The 20,845-nt window shown below is 46.5% G+C and overlaps 1 protein-coding gene and 1 non-coding gene across 10 annotated transcripts; one reads left to right on the top strand and one right to left on the bottom strand.

The window, feature by feature from the left end:
- Window positions 1-426: 426 nt before the first annotated feature.
- Window positions 427-500, top strand: TRNAN-GUU (transfer RNA asparagine (anticodon GUU)). Its single transcript has one exon. It is a non-coding gene; the product is annotated as a tRNA-Asn (tRNA).
- A 1,117-nt stretch (window positions 501-1,617) lies between these two features.
- LOC123182498 (histone deacetylase 5) lies at window positions 1,618-14,251 on the bottom strand. Of its 9 annotated transcripts, XM_044595086.1 has the most exons (12): window positions 13,989-14,251; window positions 12,650-12,848; window positions 12,392-12,538; window positions 12,122-12,234; window positions 10,637-10,848; window positions 10,228-10,292; window positions 9,770-9,940; window positions 9,572-9,680; window positions 9,162-9,344; window positions 6,707-6,896; window positions 6,050-6,596; window positions 5,357-5,851 (listed from the first exon to the last, which is right to left on the bottom strand). In XM_044595086.1, the coding sequence occupies exons 1-8, from the start codon at window positions 14,156-14,158 to the stop codon at window positions 9,573-9,575; spliced, it is 1,185 nt and encodes a 394-aa protein (XP_044451021.1). In that variant the 5' UTR covers window positions 14,159-14,251; the 3' UTR covers window positions 5,357-5,851; window positions 6,050-6,596; window positions 6,707-6,896; window positions 9,162-9,344; window position 9,572. The 9 variants fall into 9 exon arrangements, with proteins under 9 accessions (XP_044451018.1, XP_044451014.1, XP_044451019.1 ...); XM_044595085.1 differs by having other exon boundaries at window positions 6,707-9,344; XM_044595087.1 differs by lacking the exon at window positions 9,162-9,344.
- Between the last annotated feature and the right edge of the window lie 6,594 nt (window positions 14,252-20,845).

The following is a 20,845-nucleotide window of genomic DNA, read 5'->3' as shown; positions in this document are numbered from 1 at the left end:
GTCTCAGGTTCTCGGCAGGTTGAAACCAATGCTGAGCTCAACGGACACACCAACCAATCCTAGGAAAATATACCATGTCCATATTGTTCTGTAAATCACTAGGAATTTTGCAACATATGCGCAAGGTCTTTACCCTTTGGCCTGTGATGGACATGCAGCTGTTCGGTGAGCTGGGCAAGGAAGCGTGATCAGGTCAAGGCGGTTTCCTATTCTTACTGATGCACGATTCGGCTAGTTTGAAGAGAGAGAAATATCGTCGCTCGCTTCCAAGGCCATAACTCATGGTGATTCGGTGCTTGTTCCTGCCACCATCCATCAATCCCCCGTTTGAACGAGGAAGACCTGGAATATCTTCGAGTTTAGGTGTACTTGTGTCTATTAGCAACGTATGGATTATCTATATAGAGTTCGGCTCGTTGCCATCAAGCTGGAATAGCTCAGTTGGCTAGAGCGTGTGGCTGTTAACCACAAGGTCGGAGGTTCGAGCCCTCCTTCTAGCGCATTTTTTGATTTTATTTCCTTTCCTTTTTGCGTCTATTTTTCTTCTTTCCTCCTTCTAGCTCGTTCTCTGATTTTTTTTCCCGTCCTTTTTGCGTCTATTTTTCTTCTTTCCCTTTTTATTTCCGTGACTAGTGTTTTTCTTCTTCCCTCCTTCTAGCGGGTTCTCTGATTTTGTTTTGTTTTCTATTTTATTTTCGCGACTAGTGTTTACACACTACATCACATCATGGCCCCCTAACTTCTGCATATGACATAAACCAAACATCTAGTTTCCATCTATGCCGATTTGTTTTAATCAATTTTATCTCCAATGCGCACATGTGGCCTAGACCGAGCAAGCAGACTACGCGGATCTAAGTGGCCAGGCCATCTCTCCAATGCGCCCATGTGATGTGGCCTCTCCGGTGCACGCCTGTGACTGTAAAATGTGTTTACAAGTGGATGGGGGCGTCCTCATGTGCGTCGCTTAAAATTGTTCCGTGCCGATGATACATGACATGATAAATCTTGGGATAGGGCAGGCAGCAGGGAGCCCCCCTATCGTATCATTGCATACATCATGTTCATACACACACACACACTCGAAACTTCCGCATGGGTGACATAGTCGGTCAGATCCAATGCTGGCGCAGAATGAGGCCTCCACTACGGCTCCTCTAGTTCCGAATCAAACTAGGAAGCGTCCTAGTACAGATCGATCAAGGGACTCGTGGAAGGGAAGCAGCAATGATAATACGACAGGGTAACTTGGATCGACCAACAATCAGATTCGATCATACATAACAGCACCATCTAACAAAATACTCCCTCCGTCCCATAATATAAGACGTTCTTGTACTATAAAACCCAATCTAAAAACCACTATACCTGCACTATAAAAGGCTCCAGTAGAACAAACCGCACGCCACCACTCACTTCTTCTAGGCTCTGAACGCTGCATTGCAGGATTGTGCAACAACAACAGCCAAAAGCAGAACCAAACACACAACCCAGCCGAGTGATCAAAAGCTCCCAGATAACTCCCTCATCCAGCTATTCGCGGCACCACTGGCGCCCGCCCTCTCTTTTGGCTGTACATCTCAGCTGCAACCTGCGACAATAGTCTTGCTCCTGCAAACCAGCCCAGTGTTCCAACCAGTGAGAAACTTGAGTAATAACGCTACTCGGATCATACGGATAAATACCTCTAAAGCATATATGCATTATTCCTACCTACCAAATTGCCCTAAGCCCCTAATCACCACTGCTAACCTTGCAGCCATTAGTCCTCTCATCTTACCAGGAAATCTTATGATCCACATAGAAATACCTTGTACAGTGTCTGGTAGAACCAGAGGTCCTACCGGACCTGCTCCGGAGGTTGTAGGGGAAGGATGGAGTGGGACGGGGCGTTGATCGGGCGCTGTCGCGTCGGAGGGAGATGGCGGCGGCGGCTAGGGTTAGAGGCGGCTAGGTTCCAGCTCCTTTGGGAGCCGGGCAATAGGGATAATACTATTCTTATTGCTTAATCTGAAAAAGAGTCTTACAGCCTATATTTATAACCTAGATAACTTGCATAAGAATTAACCTAAGATAACTTGTGGGCCAAGCCCCTAACTACTGCCCGGTGGGCCTCCTCCGGTTATAAGCTAAACCGGTCATAACACTTCTCCATGCCTGCACAAACAGCTCGTCCTCGAGCTGTAAGGTGGGTAAATCCTCGAGGTGATCAACCAGCGTCAAACACCTGCTCGATGGCTGGGGCGGCCAAGTCGGCGGCGACGGCGTCCTCCGGAATGTAGTCTGCAACCTCCAGGTAGAAGAGTCGCGGGCAGGCGTGGCCGGGCGTGTAGGGCTCGTCGCAGTCGAAGCACAACCCTTGGCGGCGACGCTCGAGTAGCTCGGCTGAGGTGAGCCGGCGGAACGGGCGTGCCGCGGTCACGGCAAGGGGTGCCGCGGAAGCCTGCGCAGGCCGACCCTGCGCGGAATCCGGCGAGGGTAGCGACCCAGCGGCCCGGGACGGTGATTCCTGCTGGATGGCCACCGCGCGGGCGTAGTACATGGCCGTCTGGAGATCCTGGGGTCCCCTAAGCTCCACGTCCACGCGGATGTGATCCGGAAGTCCACCGAAGAAGAGGTCGGCCCGCTGCTGCGCCGTCACGCCCGACGCATGGCACGCCAGGGCCTGGAAACGGTCGGCGAAGTCCTGCACCGTGGAGGTGAAGGGAAGGCGGCCGAGCTCCGCCAGTCGGCTCCCGCGTACCGGAGGCCCAAAGCGAAGGAGGCAGAGCTCGCGGAAGCGCTCCCAAGGGGGCATGGCGCCCTTGTCCTGCTTGAGGGCGTAATACCAGGTATGTGCCGCGCCGCGGAGGTGGTACGAGGCGAGCCAGGTACGCTCCGATGCGAGGGTGCGCTGCCCGCGAAAGAACTGGTCGCACTGGTTGAGCCAGTTGAGGGGGTCCTCCGTGCCGTCATAGGTGGCGAAGTCGATCTTGGCGAACCGCGACGGTGTCTGGGTCAGAGCGCCGTGTCGAGCTGGCTCACAGGTGCGGAGCAGCGAGGCGGGTGGCGCCTGGTCGGAGTACTCCGGGTAGGGACCGGCGGAACCGGATGGCCCACCGAACTGCGGGAACGGAGTCGGCTGTTCGGGGGCCGTGGTGTAGACCGGCGATGGCGAAGACCCAGCCGCCCACGCTGGAAGTGGCGACGGAGAGGGCGGGAACCGGACTTGATGGATCGGGAGGCCGGTCAGCGATGGTGCCCCCGAGCTGTGCAGGGGCGGCGCCGATGGTTGCAGCGGCAGCAGCGCGGGCTGGACGGGGGCAGCGACTGCCGGGGACGGCAACGGCTGCAGGTGCCAGAGGGGCGCCGTCGATGGTGGCGGCGGCAGATGCCACAGGCCCGCGGCGGCTGGTGGTGGCCCGCTGGAGGTCCCCGTCTGGAACGGCAACAGCGAGGGCCCGCCGCATGCGGGTGCGCCCGGGAACAGCCACGGCGCAGGGTGGCCGTACGTGGCGATCGGCGCAGCCGGCGGGAGGTCGTACGCTCCTGCCATGTACTGCTGGTACTGGTTCATGTCGAGCCCTTGGACGGCCGTCACGAGCTGCTGCAGCGTGCTGGTCATCTGTTCCGGCGTGAAGACGGCGGCTGGTGGCGGCGCGGAAGTGACTGGGGCTGGCGGCGTGGGGAAGCACGCGGTCGTGACCTGCTCCGACAGCATGGGGACTCCGGCGGAGGTCATCGGGGCGATGGCCAGCGGAGCGGTGGACATCGGGGCGGTGGTGCCGCCGGGCAGCATGGGCGTGGAGGATGATGACGACATGATCGCAACCTTGTCTCTGGATACCAAATTGGTAGAACCAGGGGTCCTACCGAACCTGCTCCGGAGGTTGTAGGGGAAGGATGGAGTGGGACGCGGCGTTGATCGGGCGCGACAGCGGCCGGGCACCGTCGCGTCGGAGGGAGATGGCGGCGGCGGCTAGGGTTAGAGGCGGCTAGGGTTCCGGCTCCTCTGAGAGCCGGGCAATAAGGATAATAATATTCTTATTGCTTAATCTGAAAAAGAGTCTTACAGCCTATATTTATAACCTAGATAACTTGCATAAGAATTAACCTAAGATAACTTGTGGGCCAAGCCCCTAACTACTGCCCGGTGGGCCTCCTCCGGTTATAAGCTAAACCGGTCATAACAGTGTCTAAATTCATGGATACCAGCAAAGCACAACTAACTGCTTCCCATTCATATTTTGCCATAGAACAGTGAATAAAGAGGTGATCCACAGATTCTTTGGCCTCACAAAAACGACACTTCTCATCTCCTACCCAACCTCTTTTTTGGCAAGTTATCTTTAGTCAATAATATACTATTCTTTCCACGCAATAATAATAATAATAATAATATACTATTCTTAAACATCAACCACAAGAAAACTGTAATCTTAAGAGGTACTTTAATAAGCCATAATTTTCTAAAAGGACATCTAACTTGCAAAGCTTTGATCATCAGGAACATCGATCTAACGGTAAATTCACCACATGTAGTTAACGTCCACACGCACTTATCTCTCTCCTCACTTAGAACCACGTCCTCACAGATATATTGCACCTGCTGCTCAGCCAAATCACCTAGCAACCTCCTCCTAAATTTGACATTATCCCAACAACCCCCAATCACCTTTGCTACAGTAATATTAAAACTGGTTTTAGCATTATACAATCTATGGAACTTACTACACAATGGAACATTACCTAATCAAGAGTCTTCCCAAAAGTCTAGTAGTTTTGCCATCCCCCACTCGCTTCCTACAAAATTTATAATACTCTTTTCTAGTCTAAGATGCCACTCATAAAATGAGACTGAGTAGGTTTTCTCTTAATGCTGACTAGGACTCTTTATTACAATATTTACTTCTAATCATATCTTGCCTCATACCTTCGTCATTTTCTATTTTCCATAACCATTTACTCAAAAGACACCTATTCATTACAGCTAGATCAACTACTCCCAGACCCCCCTACCCCGATGAATAGGTTGGCAAGCCTTTTCCCACTCCACTAAATTGTACTTGTCAGATTCACCACTATCCTGCCATAGAAGTCTTTTCATAAAATATTCTACTCTATGCAGAGGATCTTTAGGAATACGAAACATAGACATCACAAAGTATACTACTCAAACAGGATTTCAGCAAAATTAATTTAGGACCATAAGACATCATTCTTCCTTGCCAGGCTCCTAGTTTCCCTTCCATCTTGTCATCCACTCTTTCCAAATCACTATTCATAAGCTTATCACTATGCACAGGGATGCCCAAGTAAGCTACCAAGCTACACAAGTACAAATTTCTCTACATATTTCAATGTGATCACTAGCATCTCATAAACAAAAAAGCTCGCTCTTATTAAAATTAATCTTTAGACCAGAAAGATGCTCAAATAAGCATAAAATGTTCTTTAACACCTTGTCAGCTCTTAATAAAAGTACTGTGTCATCAACATATTGTAACATATTAATGCCTCCCTCTACTAGACAAGGAACACCGCTCTAATTAACCCAGCTCTCTTAGCCCTATGAATTAATTCTTGCAAAACATCTACAGCAATGTTGAACAGCATAGGTGAGGGGGATCCCCCTGCGCAACAGCTGTTGAGGGGCATCTATCTGCAGGGAAACAAACAATTTCACACCATCCACCAAAAAACATATCTTCATCTGTGTTCTTACCGCTTCTCTTCGAGTAGTGCATTGGATAGTATCTACAAGAATTTTTTTTACCAAGTGAATACCGGAGTTTACGTCATAGTTAAAATTGGACGTCATCCTCCTCTCAAGATAGAGTACATTGTTTTTACACGTGGAGCACCAGATATCCTGTAGGAAATTTGCATGACGAACATGAACAAAAAAAACTAATAACTTGCAGAAATGATCCACTGATATGAAAATATAACTAGCATCAGATTTATTTAGAAAATCAACTAGTGTCAGCTATATGGCTATGGATGAAGCGGCATTATGAGAAGAAAAAATAGTTTATCCTTTTCAGTTTATAATGTACTGAGACAAGACCTTTTTCGACTGTTGTGATCATGTCAAAAGAGCTTCAAATCCAAGGTAACATTCCAAACTGCGATCTGGACTAGGCATCAGTCCCCGGTAACTTCTAATTCAGACCAACCTGACAGACAAAAGAGGCAGGACATGGCATTTCCTTACCAAAGGATCAACTATTACAGCAGGCATTAGCTTTAATCTGTAAGAGTGATGGATTCTACCAGTGATGGCCACACAAGAGTTTGGTAGTGTCCTTTATCAAAGTGCTGTCAGAAGGACAGTCGCACTTAAGAGCATTTTTTTTCCAACGATGCGATATTAACTATTCTCATTTATTCATAGGCATATAGAAAATTCTATGCGGAGGATAAGCGTGCGCTTGATGTGGAAAGTAGCAAATCCAACCTTAATACGTTCAAGATGAAGAGTTTTTTGTGAAGAGGCAGAGTCTATTTCAGACAAGCGAATCAAACGAGAGCCAGGAGACTTGAATTTTCCATCTTCGCTGATATCCTTCACTAAACAGTTCTCTTGAAACAACGTGTCATTGAACTGCTCAAGCCTGTAAAAAAGAGAAATTCGATGAAATCAGAGCACTGACAAGAGATTATGTTCCACCCAGACCTAATTCAAGGATCAATAAAACGTAGATGTGGTTATGATATAACATACATTATTTCGTACATGCAGACATATGACTTGTCACTGTAGTTTATATCAGGGTTGAGGAAAACAACACCACCAGTACCCCACAGGGGATAGAGGATCTCCCGAAAAAATCTATGATGCACATCTTCCACATGGTACCTCTTCGTGGGCTTGTGTCATGTGAACCAAAACATGATACACTCATATCATCAACCTGCCACAGATCAAAATGAATAGCAACTTTCACACAAAGCATAATGCTTCAGAAAAGGAAAAAGTAAGTTATAATAAGGAGACAAAGGGAAATACTATATTCATTAAGATTATAATAAAATGACGCTTATGCATTTTACATTTGCGGAAAGCACTAAAGACACTTCCCGAAGACCAAAATATCCCCCAAAAAGGATTCCTTTGGTACAACCCCTTTAGAGAACTACACAAATTTCATGTGGATAAATGGTGGGGATTACAACGAGTCACTTACTACGCCATAAAGGGAAATGTAGTCTATTTCATGTGGTGGGATACTTTTTTTTGACGGAACCTTGTCAGAGGGCAGGGTGCTCCTGCTATTTCATTAAGAAGAAGAGAGTTGGCCCGGTTTATAGGGAAAACTAGGCCAAAAACCACACAACAACATGGTTGATTAGGGGAAAACTGAGCGAAAACCCCAACAACAAGTACAAACAGCCCCAACCAAAACTAGGCACCACCACCAAACACAAACCAATAGATCAAGGGCCAAAGCGACCCGAGGTAGGAGTGAAGAAGCTCTTCGGTAACGCCTCCAAGAAGTAAATGGCGCGTGCGAGCGTCAACTTCACCGACCTCGCGTGGGGACAAAGCTTTTACCAAGAGCTCCGCACAGCACCACCCCACTGAACCCTGTGGGAGGGGATCCAGCCACGCCAATAGCCACCGGAACCTAGTACCAGCCACAGTGATCTGGTGTCCGGATGAACTCTTCAGCAACGCCTCCAAGGAGGATAAAAACGCCTAGGATGCCTTCACTACCGGTACCGCCCCCCCGCCGGCCAAAGCTTTCGCCCAGAGCCCATAACCCCTCCACCTCGACGAGGGATACTGAGCATGGTGCAACCCACACAGCCCACCTTCAGGCCCAACCTCATCTCAGCCCGTCCGCATCTCCTTACATCACGCTTGGCCCCCTCCTCTCCCCTTATAGAGGCAGGAGTGAAGGATACAGCAAGGGGCCACAGTCAGTTCAGGGCTCCTTTGATTCAAGGGATTTTCATAGGAATTTTGGAGGATTAGAATCCTTAGGAATTTTTCCTATATTGTTTGTTTGATTCATAGGATTGAATACTATAGGAATTTCTCCTAAGGATTTATTTGTACTACCCATAGGATTTATAGCATCCACTCGAACCTCTTTGAAAGAATAATTTGTCTTTCCTATGATGCAATCAAACAACCCAAAATGCTGTAGGATTGAGATGAACATGACATTACAATCCTGTGTTTTCCTATTCCCCTGTTTTGAAAATCCTGCAAATCAAATAGGCCCTCAATCTCTTTGGTCATTGCTAGCGAACAGACGCTCAGCTTTGCACTCATAGACACCGATCCCCAGGTCGACGACTGTGATTCACATAGTGCCAGATCAAACAAACTAAGAGGAGCAGCGAGGAAGGCATGAAGAGCCATGGGCTAGAGAAGGTTTGTTCGAACGTCGTGGAGCAAGCGTGAGCTGCTATTGTTCTGGGCAGCAGCTTCCCCAATTGAACCGATACATCGGTGCGTAACAGACTAATGTATGAAGTGGAGAAATATGTATTCCCGATTTGTGCGGAAGGTGTGCACCGAATCGATAAGTGATTTGAGTTACATTAACTGAAAGGGGTGCACCGAATGAAATCTCCCCGAGAAATCAATGATATGATGAATGCAACGACAAGCTACAAACTTTAAATAGAGGAACCTAAATGTTCCTTGCCATATATAAAAGACAATGTGCTTTCAACTTTACCTTACCCCCTTCGATGTAGCACAAGAATCTTGGTTTCTACATGTTCGAACCTAAGCTGGCATACCAAATATTGAACTTTTGACAATGCGGATCTCCAAGCATATCATACTCAAAACATCAGACTCAGAACTAGAAGAAGTGCATGGCTGTTCATCCCCAATGGGGAAAACAAGAAAGAGAAATTATTCAAGGGCTCCACCATCGGGTTAATATTTCCTATTGATCGTCTTAGCTATACAGTAAGCCTCCATGCATCAAGATGCATAAATGGTACTCCCTCCGTCCCAAAATAAGTGTCTCAAACTTTGTACTAGCTTTAGTGCAAAGTTGTAGTAAAGTTGAGACACTTATTTTGGGACGGAGGGAGTAAATCAAATGTGAGACTATTGGCACAAGATAATTAAAGTGCACAGTATAAATATAGCTGAGCTGTATAACTCTGTATGTTCTTTTGCAAAGGTTAAGAGTTTAAAAGTTGATAGGCACCTCAGAATAAGCATACACATGAAGCATTGATCACAACAACAAAAAAAAGGTTCATCAAGTACGGACTGCCTGCGGATAATATGGAAATAGCATATCAACTGAGCTGTGTAATACAGTCCACATCACTCGTGAACATGCATTCATCTATGGAATTGAGCTACATTATGGTGCTTCATTATAACCCTGGAACAAAAAAAAATCTTCCATTAAGAAGGTGGTTTGAAAGCTGCAACTGTGGACATGACATGTTGGTGAAAAGTAAGAGAAGATGGTGTCAAGTTTCCCAGCAAACGAATCTGGAACAGAGCGATCCACATCTCATACATAAAAGCACAACTCATTAGTCGGAGGTCAGACCAAGCAGGCCCCAACTCAAGTCCCCAAGAAGAAAATAGAAAGAGGAAATTCACCTCAATATGACGGCGTACTCCTCAAAGATAACGGCGTACTCCTCAAAGATACGTTCTCCGGAAGCTTACTGCTCAAAACAGGCCAGTATGCCTTTAATTCATCGCGTACCTGGTCAGTGCAAGGGGGAATGAGAACTAAATTACAGATACGCATAGCGAGACCAAATTAGACAGAAATAGTACATTGCGGACTATTACCATTTGTATGACTCTCCATGTAGATTCGAATGGTTGCATCTCTGGAGAGTTAAGTGTGAATTTATCTCCCAACAATACTTTTGCGCAAGCACAAACTGAGTTTGCTATGGACTCAGGGTTATAACCTCCTTCAAGGGCCATCACAATCCTTCCTTTTGCAAAACCTAACAGCTGCAGGTAAAATGTAGAAAGGCATAAGCATAAGCATCGATTAGCTGAGTAGAAAGTAAAAAAAAAATAGGAGATACTAATAAATTGATGGAATCAAATGAAAATTTTCAAACAGGTAACACCAAAGCATGACAACAAAAATGAATGACCGTGGCAATAACATAAACGCTACTCTATCACATCCAAACTCCAAGGTCAAGAATGAAAAATGTTTTTAAGACCAGGAGAGTGCATGGTTCAGTGAGCTTAATGAAAGGTCATTTTGCTGCAAACCTGCAAATCCATACCTTTGTTAGTAGCAGTGCATATCCATTTGGAGTGATGCAGCAATCACCCATATGATCACCCCGTGCTAGCAAAAAAGAAACAGGGAAAATATTCAAAACCAGTGAGTAACAAGAACATGCATGATCATATGAGAGAGACACGGAAGTTTTGATTCCATTGGCATGTAATAGCAATATAATACAACAAAGCCACAGTGGTTGTCAAAATATCTTCAGTGAAGATCTCATTAGTCATGCAAATACGAAATCAAGTATCTACGGTGTAGTCGAACCAGTGCACATCTAGCCCATAGAATAAACTACAATGCCAGTATATAGCAACAGCCAGGCTTCACTTGAAGTGCCTAGATTAGTTAGATGTTTAAATTTTAATGATAAGATAGTTTCTAAGAATTTTCCAGCTATCTACCTGCGTCAAACCCAGCAGACAGTAATATTATATCCGGATCAAATGCTTCTGCAACAGGAAGGAGTACATGGTCCCATGCAGCAACATAATCTGCATCACCACATTTCGCATGCTCCCAGGGCACATTAATGTTGTACCCTCGACCAGTTTCATCCCCAATGAAAACGTGTGATGCATCCGCTTCATAAGGGTAGAACCTTCCATAATCATATCTACAGAGCAAACATTGGAATAATAGTTTACACATTACTGAAGGATCAACAGAATGCAATGGAACAACTGCGAAAATTTGAGATTTCGATCAGAATTGGTTGGGTAGTTCTAGGAGAGGCCTTAAACAAACATGTACACAATCTGTAGATTCATCAGCCAAGGTAACGTGTATGTAAACTTAAATGATAAGCGGTTAGAACAGCAGCTTTCCTCAGGTACCTACCTACTATTCCCTCCGTCCCATAATGTAAGACGTTTCTTGACACTAGACTAGAAAAATGTTAGAATAAGTTCCAGCGTTGGATCTGAGAGGCTAGAACTTTTACATATGTCGGAGAAAAAAAGGATAAATATCAGCATCGGATGCTCCAGACTATAACAGTGCAGATAAATCAAACATATTAGAGCAAGAGTTATATAACAAGTACAACTCAGTTTTCAAACATAAGCACTGAAGTTGCATTATAAACACCTCTTTCTAATAAAAACATGAATTGTAGTATCTAAACCTGCAGATGCATGGGAAACTAAACTCAGATAGCAATAGTAAGTAAACACAATGAATTGATTAATATACTATAACCAAAATCAAGGGTGGGCAGGTAACAATTCAAATGACAAATAAAGTAACCATACTATGTTGATTAGAAGTTTAGAACAGATAATTCAGGCTGATTCAATACTAGTAGTGTCGACATAGGAAGTAAAATGGTAAAACCATGATGAAACAGAAAAATGAATAAGCCTACAGTATAAAGTTATCTGTTATAGATTCTTCCATTGACAACGGATTAATAGTTAATAGGTTCCATGGCACATTAATCACAAACTGGGCTCAAGCATTTAGATCGTGCTATACAGCCCAGCTGAATGAACAAAACTGAGGAGACTTAATCCCGATCATTGCAGGTACAATATCGAAGAGCACTATAGTAAGGTGAGCTCACTAATATCAAAAATGAGTTTGTTAATGCCATGTAAATAAGAAATTGAGTTTCTAAATTTCTATGAACTACAGAGATCCACTGTAAGAAAACGCTTTCAGCATCCTACATCCATTCAAAAAGCAGTAAGCCTTAAAAATGTAGGCAACAAAACTACCACCGCTTCACGAATATCATATCGTGAAGGTTATGAAGCTAGTCTAAAGTCTAAACTAAGACTTCTTCTTTATATCTAATGCGTATACATACAGTGGTTTGCATGTTTGCGGAAGCAAAGTCTGAAGTCTAAACAAAACTAGCAAAGCAACGCCAAGTTGTTGTGGCATACCTGTGCACTGAAAAGAACAATACACGAGGGTCACTATAAAACATGTTCTGCGTGCCATTTCCATGATGAACATCCCAATCGACGATCAATATCTTGTTGATACCTAGGTCAGGCTGCAACAGAAAAAGGGAAGTCAGAAAATGACTCCATGTTCTCAGTAGGTCACATCATAGCAAATTGATATGATTGTTCCTACAGAGGAAATGATAAACAAAAACAGCACGTATTGATCTTAACAGAACATTCAACAGGGAAGTTTCAAATACACACCCTTTCATTTAAGAGGTAGTTAGCTGCAATTGCCACATTGTTGAAGAGGCAAAATCCCATGGGCTTGCTATGTTCGGCATGGTGGCCTGGAGGCCTGACTAGAGCGATGGCAGAACTCAGCTCACCAGCCGCAACCTTCTCAGCAACCTACTTGCCAAACGAGTCATTTTGTCAGCACTCAGGATCGGCGGAACCAGAATTGCTGTATAAGACTAGTGAACGTACATATGCAATGTAGGAAAAGTAAAAGGAAATTACCTCAATGACAGAACCAGCCGCAAGGAAAGCAGACTCTGAGGAGCCTTTGCTGAAGTAAACGGAATCAAATTTCTTAGCAGTCTTTTTTAGATCGGAACTATCCTTCGAGCTGATTTTCCTTATCAGATCTACGTGCTTCCGGGCGTGGACAGAGGCTATATATTTTTCCTTGGCTACCTTCGCCCTCATGCCCACACACCTGGAAGAAACTTATGTTACACTACAGCCACAGAACCTTGCAAAGTCATACAATCATTAATCTAGTCAATCAAAGTAATGCAAGCAATGGACAGCACAGAAGCTATACTGCCGATGTTCAAACTCCACTCTAGTGGCATCCAAGTTACTTTTTCAAGGGAAACAGCAAGACTCTGCTGCGTATTTTTGTTGATTTTCAAATAAATGTTACAAAGTAAAGTTCGGAAATAAAACAAAAGAGCTATACAGGCCTAGTGAAAACAAACAAGGAACAGAAAATACAAAAGCTACAATGGAGGAAGAACTAAGTTCATCTGAAAGCTTTGACCCAATCAATCAGGCCACTATACTCCTTCCTTTTGGCCCTGTAGGTGAGCCACTTCAGTTCCTCTTTAAATGGACGCATGCAGGCATCCAAGTTACTGTACACAAGGAAGGGCTGGAGTGCCCAAAATTGCAGAAATACCAGAAGGACTCCGTTCCTTTCAGTGTTAAACTGCATACATGTTTGAACCTATAATGCAAACAGTGGGCAGCACAAAAGCCATAATGCCAATGTTCAAACTTAACTCTAGTAGCATCCAGGTTACTGTGCACAGGCAATGGCTTGAGTACCCATAATTGCAGAAATACCAGAACTCTATACCTTTTCAGCGCTACTGTGCATACATGTTCGAACCTATTATCTGAAGAAACTTATGTCACACTAGAGCCACAGAACCTTGCAAAAGTCATACAATTATCAATCTAATCAATCAAAGTAATGCAAGCAATGGACAGTCCAAGTTACTGTACACGAGGAAGGGCTGGAGTAAATACCAGAAGGTCTGTTCCTTTCAGCGCTACAGCGCATACATGTTTGAACCTATTGTATGAAGAATCTATACCCCCCCCCCCCCTCTCGGGCCCTTCACCATTTGGGGCACTTCAGATAACCAAAACATAATCATGCAGATTTACAGTCTACAGTCGTAACAGGAAACAGATCAAGCACAGCGGGGCGCGCGAGGACCTCCCATCTATCTCCGGCGATTCCACGGAACCGTATGCAGAAAAAAAAAGGGGGAGGGGGGGGGGGGGGGGGGGGGGGGCGCACGAGGTGGCGCGGTTCTCGCTTAAGAGAGTCGCTGGCGGCGCGTACCTGGAGGTGACGCCCTCGGCGGCGAGCTTACGCCAGATGGCGCGTAGCCGCTCGGGGGTCTCCTTTTCTTTCTTCCCGGCAGGCGCGTGCGCCAGCATCCTCAGGTCGTACAGCAGCCCCACCCTGGGCGCCGCGCCCGCCTGCCTCGCTGTGCCCGCGGCCGCCGCCATCCTGCGCCGGCGGAGGAGAGACCGGAGGCGGAACTCGGGGTGGAACCGGAAACGGAAACCGGGGGCGGCGAGACGAATGAGACTAGGGCCAACTCCAACGCACAACGCACGACCTTGGATACGTTTAAGTCTAAGACAAATGCCACGGCCCAACTATAGCCGAACAAACGGGCCGTTCTAACTGGGCCGGCCCGATAGCACGCGGGCACGGCACGACACGGCCCGGGCTAAATGGGCCAGGCCCGGCATGCGGCACGCCATGGGCCGTGGCTGGGTACGCGGGCCGGCACGGCACGGCCCGTTTTTTTTGAAATATAGAATTATATATGTCCTATATAAATACCTAATACTCTAATATGTTCAATTTTTTGTCGTGCATGCGTATTTTATTAGTGCTTGGATCTGAGTATTAGTAGTGTTATATAGTGCAGTCTTTGTCGAATATTGTCTTTGGAGGCCGAGCTCCATCGAGCCCGGTTTTGAAAATTTCGAATTTCATCAAATTTCATATTTTCTGCGTTTTAAAATATTCTGAAAAAAACACAGATATACATGAAAGCATAACACATATGTGTGTAAATTCTCAGGGCAAAATACGTTGAAATGAGGCCTGTGCAAAAAAGACAAATCTAGGGTTTTTTAACACATGATACTATTCATCCTCCCGGGCCATGAATTTGTCATATTTGTACAGGTCGCATTTCAACGTTTTTCATCCTGAAATATTACCCACATACACATAACATTCTTGTTTACTTGCATACTTTTTTCAAATTTTTTTGAAACCAAAAAGTTTGAATTTTGATTTATTTTCAAAAAAAGGCCTCCATGGAGGCCGAGAGCCAAACGTCCATTCTCCGTCTTTTTTTATCCTTTTGTAATTCTATAGCATGTCTTGTATTCTTTTACTTATTTGACATGGAAGTTTTTAATGATGTAGCTGCTAATAAAGCTCTAGATTTACCCCACATAATATTCTAACAAATTTTGCAATTTTCTACATTTTTTTGGCCTTTTCGCTGTTTTCAGAGGTATTATGAACAAAAAAGAAAAAAAATCACGCCAGGAAGGCCAACACGCTACAACGGGCCGACGTGCCTGGGCGTGTCGCGTGCCGGCCCACGTAGCCTACGTGTCGTGTCTGGGCTCCCCAGCCCGTGGGCCCGCCCGGCACAACCCGGTTATTATTCGTGCCAACACGGGCCGGGCCGGGCCAGGTATGGGCCTAACACTCGCGTTCGGGGGCAAATTATGTCTGACTCGCCCCACCCAATTCCTACGCAAATTTTAGCCGGATTTACGCTCAGACGAACACATCATAGACGTGCACGTGTCCTCTCGTCTTTCACCCTCGGGCCCACATGTCGGCAACGCAACTGGTTCCCACCGACCCCATTTAATCTGCATGTGTGGATGGGCCCACACATGAGCCTCCCAGCCGCCCTCAACACGTCCTTTTTAATGATGAAGCCGTCGACCGGCCAATCCACTTCTGAATTCGTCCACACTCTTCTACTGTCACTTCGTGCCCCGACAAGCCCAATCCTAGCACTGCCCTCGCTCCCGTTGGCCACCGACCAGCCATGGGAATGTGGAAGTGGATCCCCAGCAAGAAGGGAAAGCAAGACCACGAAGCAGGGGCGTTCTTCACGTCGTTGGGGAGCGTCGTTGCCTACTCCATCTCGCCGCCCACCGCCTTTGCTATTTCACCACCCACGGTCATACGTCAAGGCGGAGGTGTGCCAGCTCTATTGGGACACGACCACCCCGCTGTCGTGGTCCGGCGTGCATCTCCCGAATGGCTGACATCTCAGCCCAGATTGGGTGCCCGTGCCACCAATCGCGGCGAGCGACCGCACCTGTCTGCTGGAGATCAACTGTCGGTGCTCCCACACGCCTTCGGACCTCCTCGATCACCCTAGGTACTGTTGGTGCAATAATTTGCCTCCTTATGTTTTGGAGATTGTTGACATAAACAGCAAGTGTTTGCTAGTGCACATAGAGTAACAATTGGTTTGGTGTCTGTCCAAAGTAATTGAGTGCAGCCGAGAAGTTGAAGACCAAGTGAAGATGTAGCATTTATTTTATTGTTCTTCTTTCTCTTTATTGAATCATAGGATCACCATACTATTAACACGGGTATAGTGTTCGAAACTTTGATTCTTTGATGCTAAACAAAATCCATGTGAGTAGTGAGAGAAATCTCTTTGAGCTCCAAGCAAATACTTGCCAGCAAGAGACTGTGTTCTTCTTTGCTGCGAGAGATTTGTCTCTGACCGAAGAGCTAGCATTACTTGCTCCTCAAGTAATGTTACCGTTGCTTCCAAATTCCGACCGTTGAGAACGTGTCGATTGGCCATTGACTGGACCTCGTGTCCAAAATGGTCATTTCCCATAGGGAAGGTTGCGGCTATAAATAGCCACCCCGTGTTGGATTTGTCCGGTGGCTACTCCGTTTGATTTCGAGAATTTTGTTGAGCAACCCTCTCTCCTGAGTGATTTGAGTTTAAAATCTACCAAGAGAAAAACCCTGGAGCCAGAAAATTAGATAGTGGTTTAGCATCACTCGAATTTAAGTCCAGTACGCTCCACCTATTACTCTTGAGAGCTTTGAACTTCTACACGTTTAGGTGTCAATTTCTTCGGAGACCAAGAGTGATTGTGGTTCTCGAAGAAGAAGTCTGTAAAGGTTCGGAGATTACCTCAAGCATCTACCACGAGTAATCAACATTGGTTGACGAACCAATTGTCGAGGATAATAGGGCGAAGAGAGTTTATCACTGCAAAAAAGACACATCCGTGACATTTTGGCCCGGACGAAAACTTTTTATGTCATGCTTATGACACTTCTGTGATGATAATTGTGACAAAAACACGTATCATCATAGATGTGGTGGGCTCCTACTTCTATGATAGAAAATCATGACAGAAAATGGGCTTTTCATCCTGGGCTGGCCAGAGACGCACCTGCATGACATTCTTTGGGCCCTCCATGACGGAAAAAATCGTGGTAGAAGTGAGGGCGAGGAAAATATCAGGAAGTTCCCGGTTACGGTGGGTGGTCGGGGCCGAGCGATGTGGTGTGGTTTATGCGTTTCTCTCATACGCGCGTGTGTGCGAGGCGCTCGCTAACTGAACCCTTTTGCGAGGCGTTCGCTTACTGAACCCGAGCGATTGCACTATAGCTAGCTACGTACTGAACACGGGGGATCGATGCCACAACGTATTGAAGCCGATTGATCCATCCCTTCGCTGCTAGCTGAACCCGAGCGATTCCTTCGCTGCTAACTGAAGTCGGCTGATTCCTTTGCTGTTAACTGAATCCAATCGATCCTTCTCGCTTCTCAGTAAAGCCGATCGAGCCCCCGTGTGAGATGTAGCCAGCCGGTGCGTTGGGTTGCCTCTGGATGAACAGTGCCTGTTGCTGCCGCGCGTGCGATACGTACAAACGAGTCGAGACGTGTGGTGAGTCCAGCCGGTTGATGGCTGTGGATGAACAATTCTCGTTGTTGCCGCCCGCTCGTACATACGTGTACCCCAGCCGGTGGGGGTTGGATGAACATGACCTCTGTTGGAAATATGCCCTAGAGGCAATAATAAATGGTTATTATTGTATTTCCTTGTTCATGATAATTGTCTATTGTTCATGCTATAATTGTATTAACTGTAAACCGTAATACATGTGTGAATACATAGACCACAACATGTCCCTAGTAAGCCTCTAGTTGACTAGCTCGTTGATGAATAGATGGTCATGATTTCCTGGCCATGGACATTGGATGTCGTTGATAACGGGATCACATCATTGGGAGAATGATGTGATGGACAAGACCCAATCCTAAGCATAGCACAAGATCGTGTAGTTCATTTGCTAAGAGCTTTTCTAATGTCAAGTATCATTTCCTTAGACCATGAGATTGTGCAACTCCCGGATACCGTAGGAATGCTTTGGGTGTACCAAACGTCACAACGTAACTGGGTGGCTATAAAGGTGCACTACAGGTATCTCCGAAAGTGTCTGTTGGGTTGGCACGAATCGAGACTGGGATTTGTCACTCCGTATGACGGAGAGGTATCTCTGGGCCCACTCGGTAATGCATCATCATAATGAGCTCAATGTGACTAATGAGTTAGCCACGGTATCATGCGTTACGGAACGAGTAAAGAGACTTGCCGGTAACGAGATTGAACGAGGTATTGGGATACCGACGATCGAATCTCGGGCAAGTAACATACCGATAGACAAAGGGAATTGTATACGGGATTGATTGAATCCCCGACATCGTGGTTCATCCGATGAGATCATCATGGAACATGTGGGAGCCAATATGGGTATACAGCTCCCGCTATTGGTTATTGGCCGGAGAGATGTCTCGGTCATGTCTGCATGATTCCCGAACCCGTAGGGTCTACACACTTAAGGTTCGGTGACGCTAGAGTTGTTATGGGAAATAGTATGTGGTTACCGAAGGTTGTTCGGAGTCCCGGATGAGATCCCGGACGTGACGAGGAACTCCGGAGTGGTCCGGAGGTGAAGATCGATATATTGGACGAAGGGTATTGGAGTCCGGAATTGTTCTGGGAGTACCGGGTGACGACCAGCGTGACCGAAAGGTGTTTCGGAGGCCCCGGCAAGCGTTGGGGGGCCTTATGGGCCAAGGGGAGGGGGCACACCAGTCCCACTAAGGGGCTGTGCGCCCCTCCCAACCCCTCTCACGTAACGTGGAGAGGTGGGGGCGCCTCCCCTAGGGCAGCCACCCCTCCCGGCTTGGGGGGCAAGTTTCCCAGGGGTGGGGGCGCCCAAACACATCAAGGGTTTCCCCTGTGGCCGCCGCCCCTCCCCTAGGGAACCCTAGGGCGCCTCCTCCACCCCCCTTCCCCCTATATATAGTGAGGGAGAGGGAGGGCAGCCGCACCCCTTGCCTGGCGCAGCCCTCTCCTCCTCCAACTCCTCCTCCTCCTCCGTAGTGCTTAGCGAAGCTCTGCCGGAGAACCACGAGCTCCATTGCCACCATGCCGTAGTGCTGCCGAAGTTCTCCCTCAACTTCTCCTCTCCCCTTGCTGGATCAAGAAGGAGGAGACGTCCCCGGGCTGTACGTGTGTTGAACGCGGAGGCGCCGTCCGTTCGGCGCTAGATCGGATCTTCCGCGATTTGAATCGTCGCGAGTACGACTCCATCAACCGCGTTCTTGTAACGCTTCCGCTTAGCGATCTTCAAGGGTATGAAGATGCACTCCCTCTCTCTCGTTGCTAGCATCTCCTAGATTGATCTTGGTGACACGTAGGAAATTTTTGAATTATTAATACGTTCCCCAACGGTGGCATCAGAGCTAGGTCTATGCGTAGATTCTATGCACGAGTAGAACACAAAGTAGTTGTGGGCGATGATTTGTTCAATTTGCTTGCTGTTACTAGTCTTATCTTGATTCGGCGGCATTGTGGGATGAAGCGGCCCGGACCGACCTTACACGTACTCTTACGTGAGACGGGTTCCACCGACTGACATGCACTTGATGCATAAGGTGGCTAGCGGGTGTCTGTCTCTCCCACTTTAGTCGGATCGGATTCGATGAAGAGGGTCCTTATGAAGGGTAAATAGCAATTGGCATATCACCGTTGTGGCTTTTGCGTAGGTAAGAAACGTTCTTGCTAGAAACCCATAGCAACCACGTAAAACATGCAACAACAATTAGAGGACATCTAACTTGTTTTTGTAGGGTATGCTATGTGATGTGATATGGCCAAAAGGATGTGATGAATTATATATATGTGATGTATGAGATTGATCATGTTCTTGTAATAGGAATCACGACTTGCATGTCGATGAGTATGACAACCGGCAGGAGCCATAGGAGTTGTCTTAATTTATTGTATGACCTGCGTGTCAATGAAAAACGCCATGTAATTACTTTACTTTATTGCTAACCGTTAGCCATAGTAGTAGAAGTAATAGTTGGAGAGACAACTTCATGAAGACACGATGATGGAGATCATGGTGTCATGCCGGTGACGAAGGTGATCATGCCGCGCCTCGAAGATGGAGATCAAAAGGCGCAAGATGATATTGGGCATATCATGTCACTTTATGATTTGCATGTGATGTTTGTCATGTTTACATCTTATTTGCTTAGAACGACGGTAGCATAAATAAGATGATCCCTCACTAAAATTTCAAGAGATGTGTTCCCCCTAACTGTGCACCGTTGCGAAGGTTCGTTGTTTCGAAGCACCACGTGATGATCGGGTGTGATAGATTCTAACGTTCGCATACAACGGGTGTAAGCCAGATTTACACATGTGAAACACTTAGGTTGACTTGACGAGCCTGGCATGTACAGACATGGCCTCGAAACACAAGAGACCGAAAGGTCGAACATGAGTCGTATAGTAGATACGATCAACATGAAGATGTTCACCGATGATGACTAGTCCGTCTCACGTGATGATCGGACACGGCCTAGTTGACTCGGATCATGTATCACTTAGATGACTAGAGGGATGTCTATCTAAGTGGGAGTTCATTAAATAATTTGATTAGATGAACTTAATTATCATGAACATAGTCAAAAGGTCTTTGCAAATTATGTCGTAGCTTACGCTTTAGATCTACTAAGATATGTTCCTAGAGAAAATTTAGTTGAAAGTTGATAGTAGCAATTATGCGGACTGGGTCCGTAAACTGAGGAT

This window comes from Triticum aestivum, chromosome 1D, assembly GCF_018294505.1.
Source record: "Triticum aestivum cultivar Chinese Spring chromosome 1D, IWGSC CS RefSeq v2.1, whole genome shotgun sequence".
NCBI lineage: Eukaryota > Viridiplantae > Streptophyta > Magnoliopsida > Poales > Poaceae > Triticum > Triticum aestivum.
Note: the sequence above shows the minus strand (reverse complement) of the source record. Positions and strands in the feature narration are given on the sequence as shown.

Bases quoted from the DNA above. Each gene is read 5' to 3' on its own strand.
- LOC123182498 (XM_044595083.1), bottom strand. From the start codon at position 3,802: ATGTCGTCATCATCCTCCACGCCCATGCTGCCCGGCGGCACCACCGCC.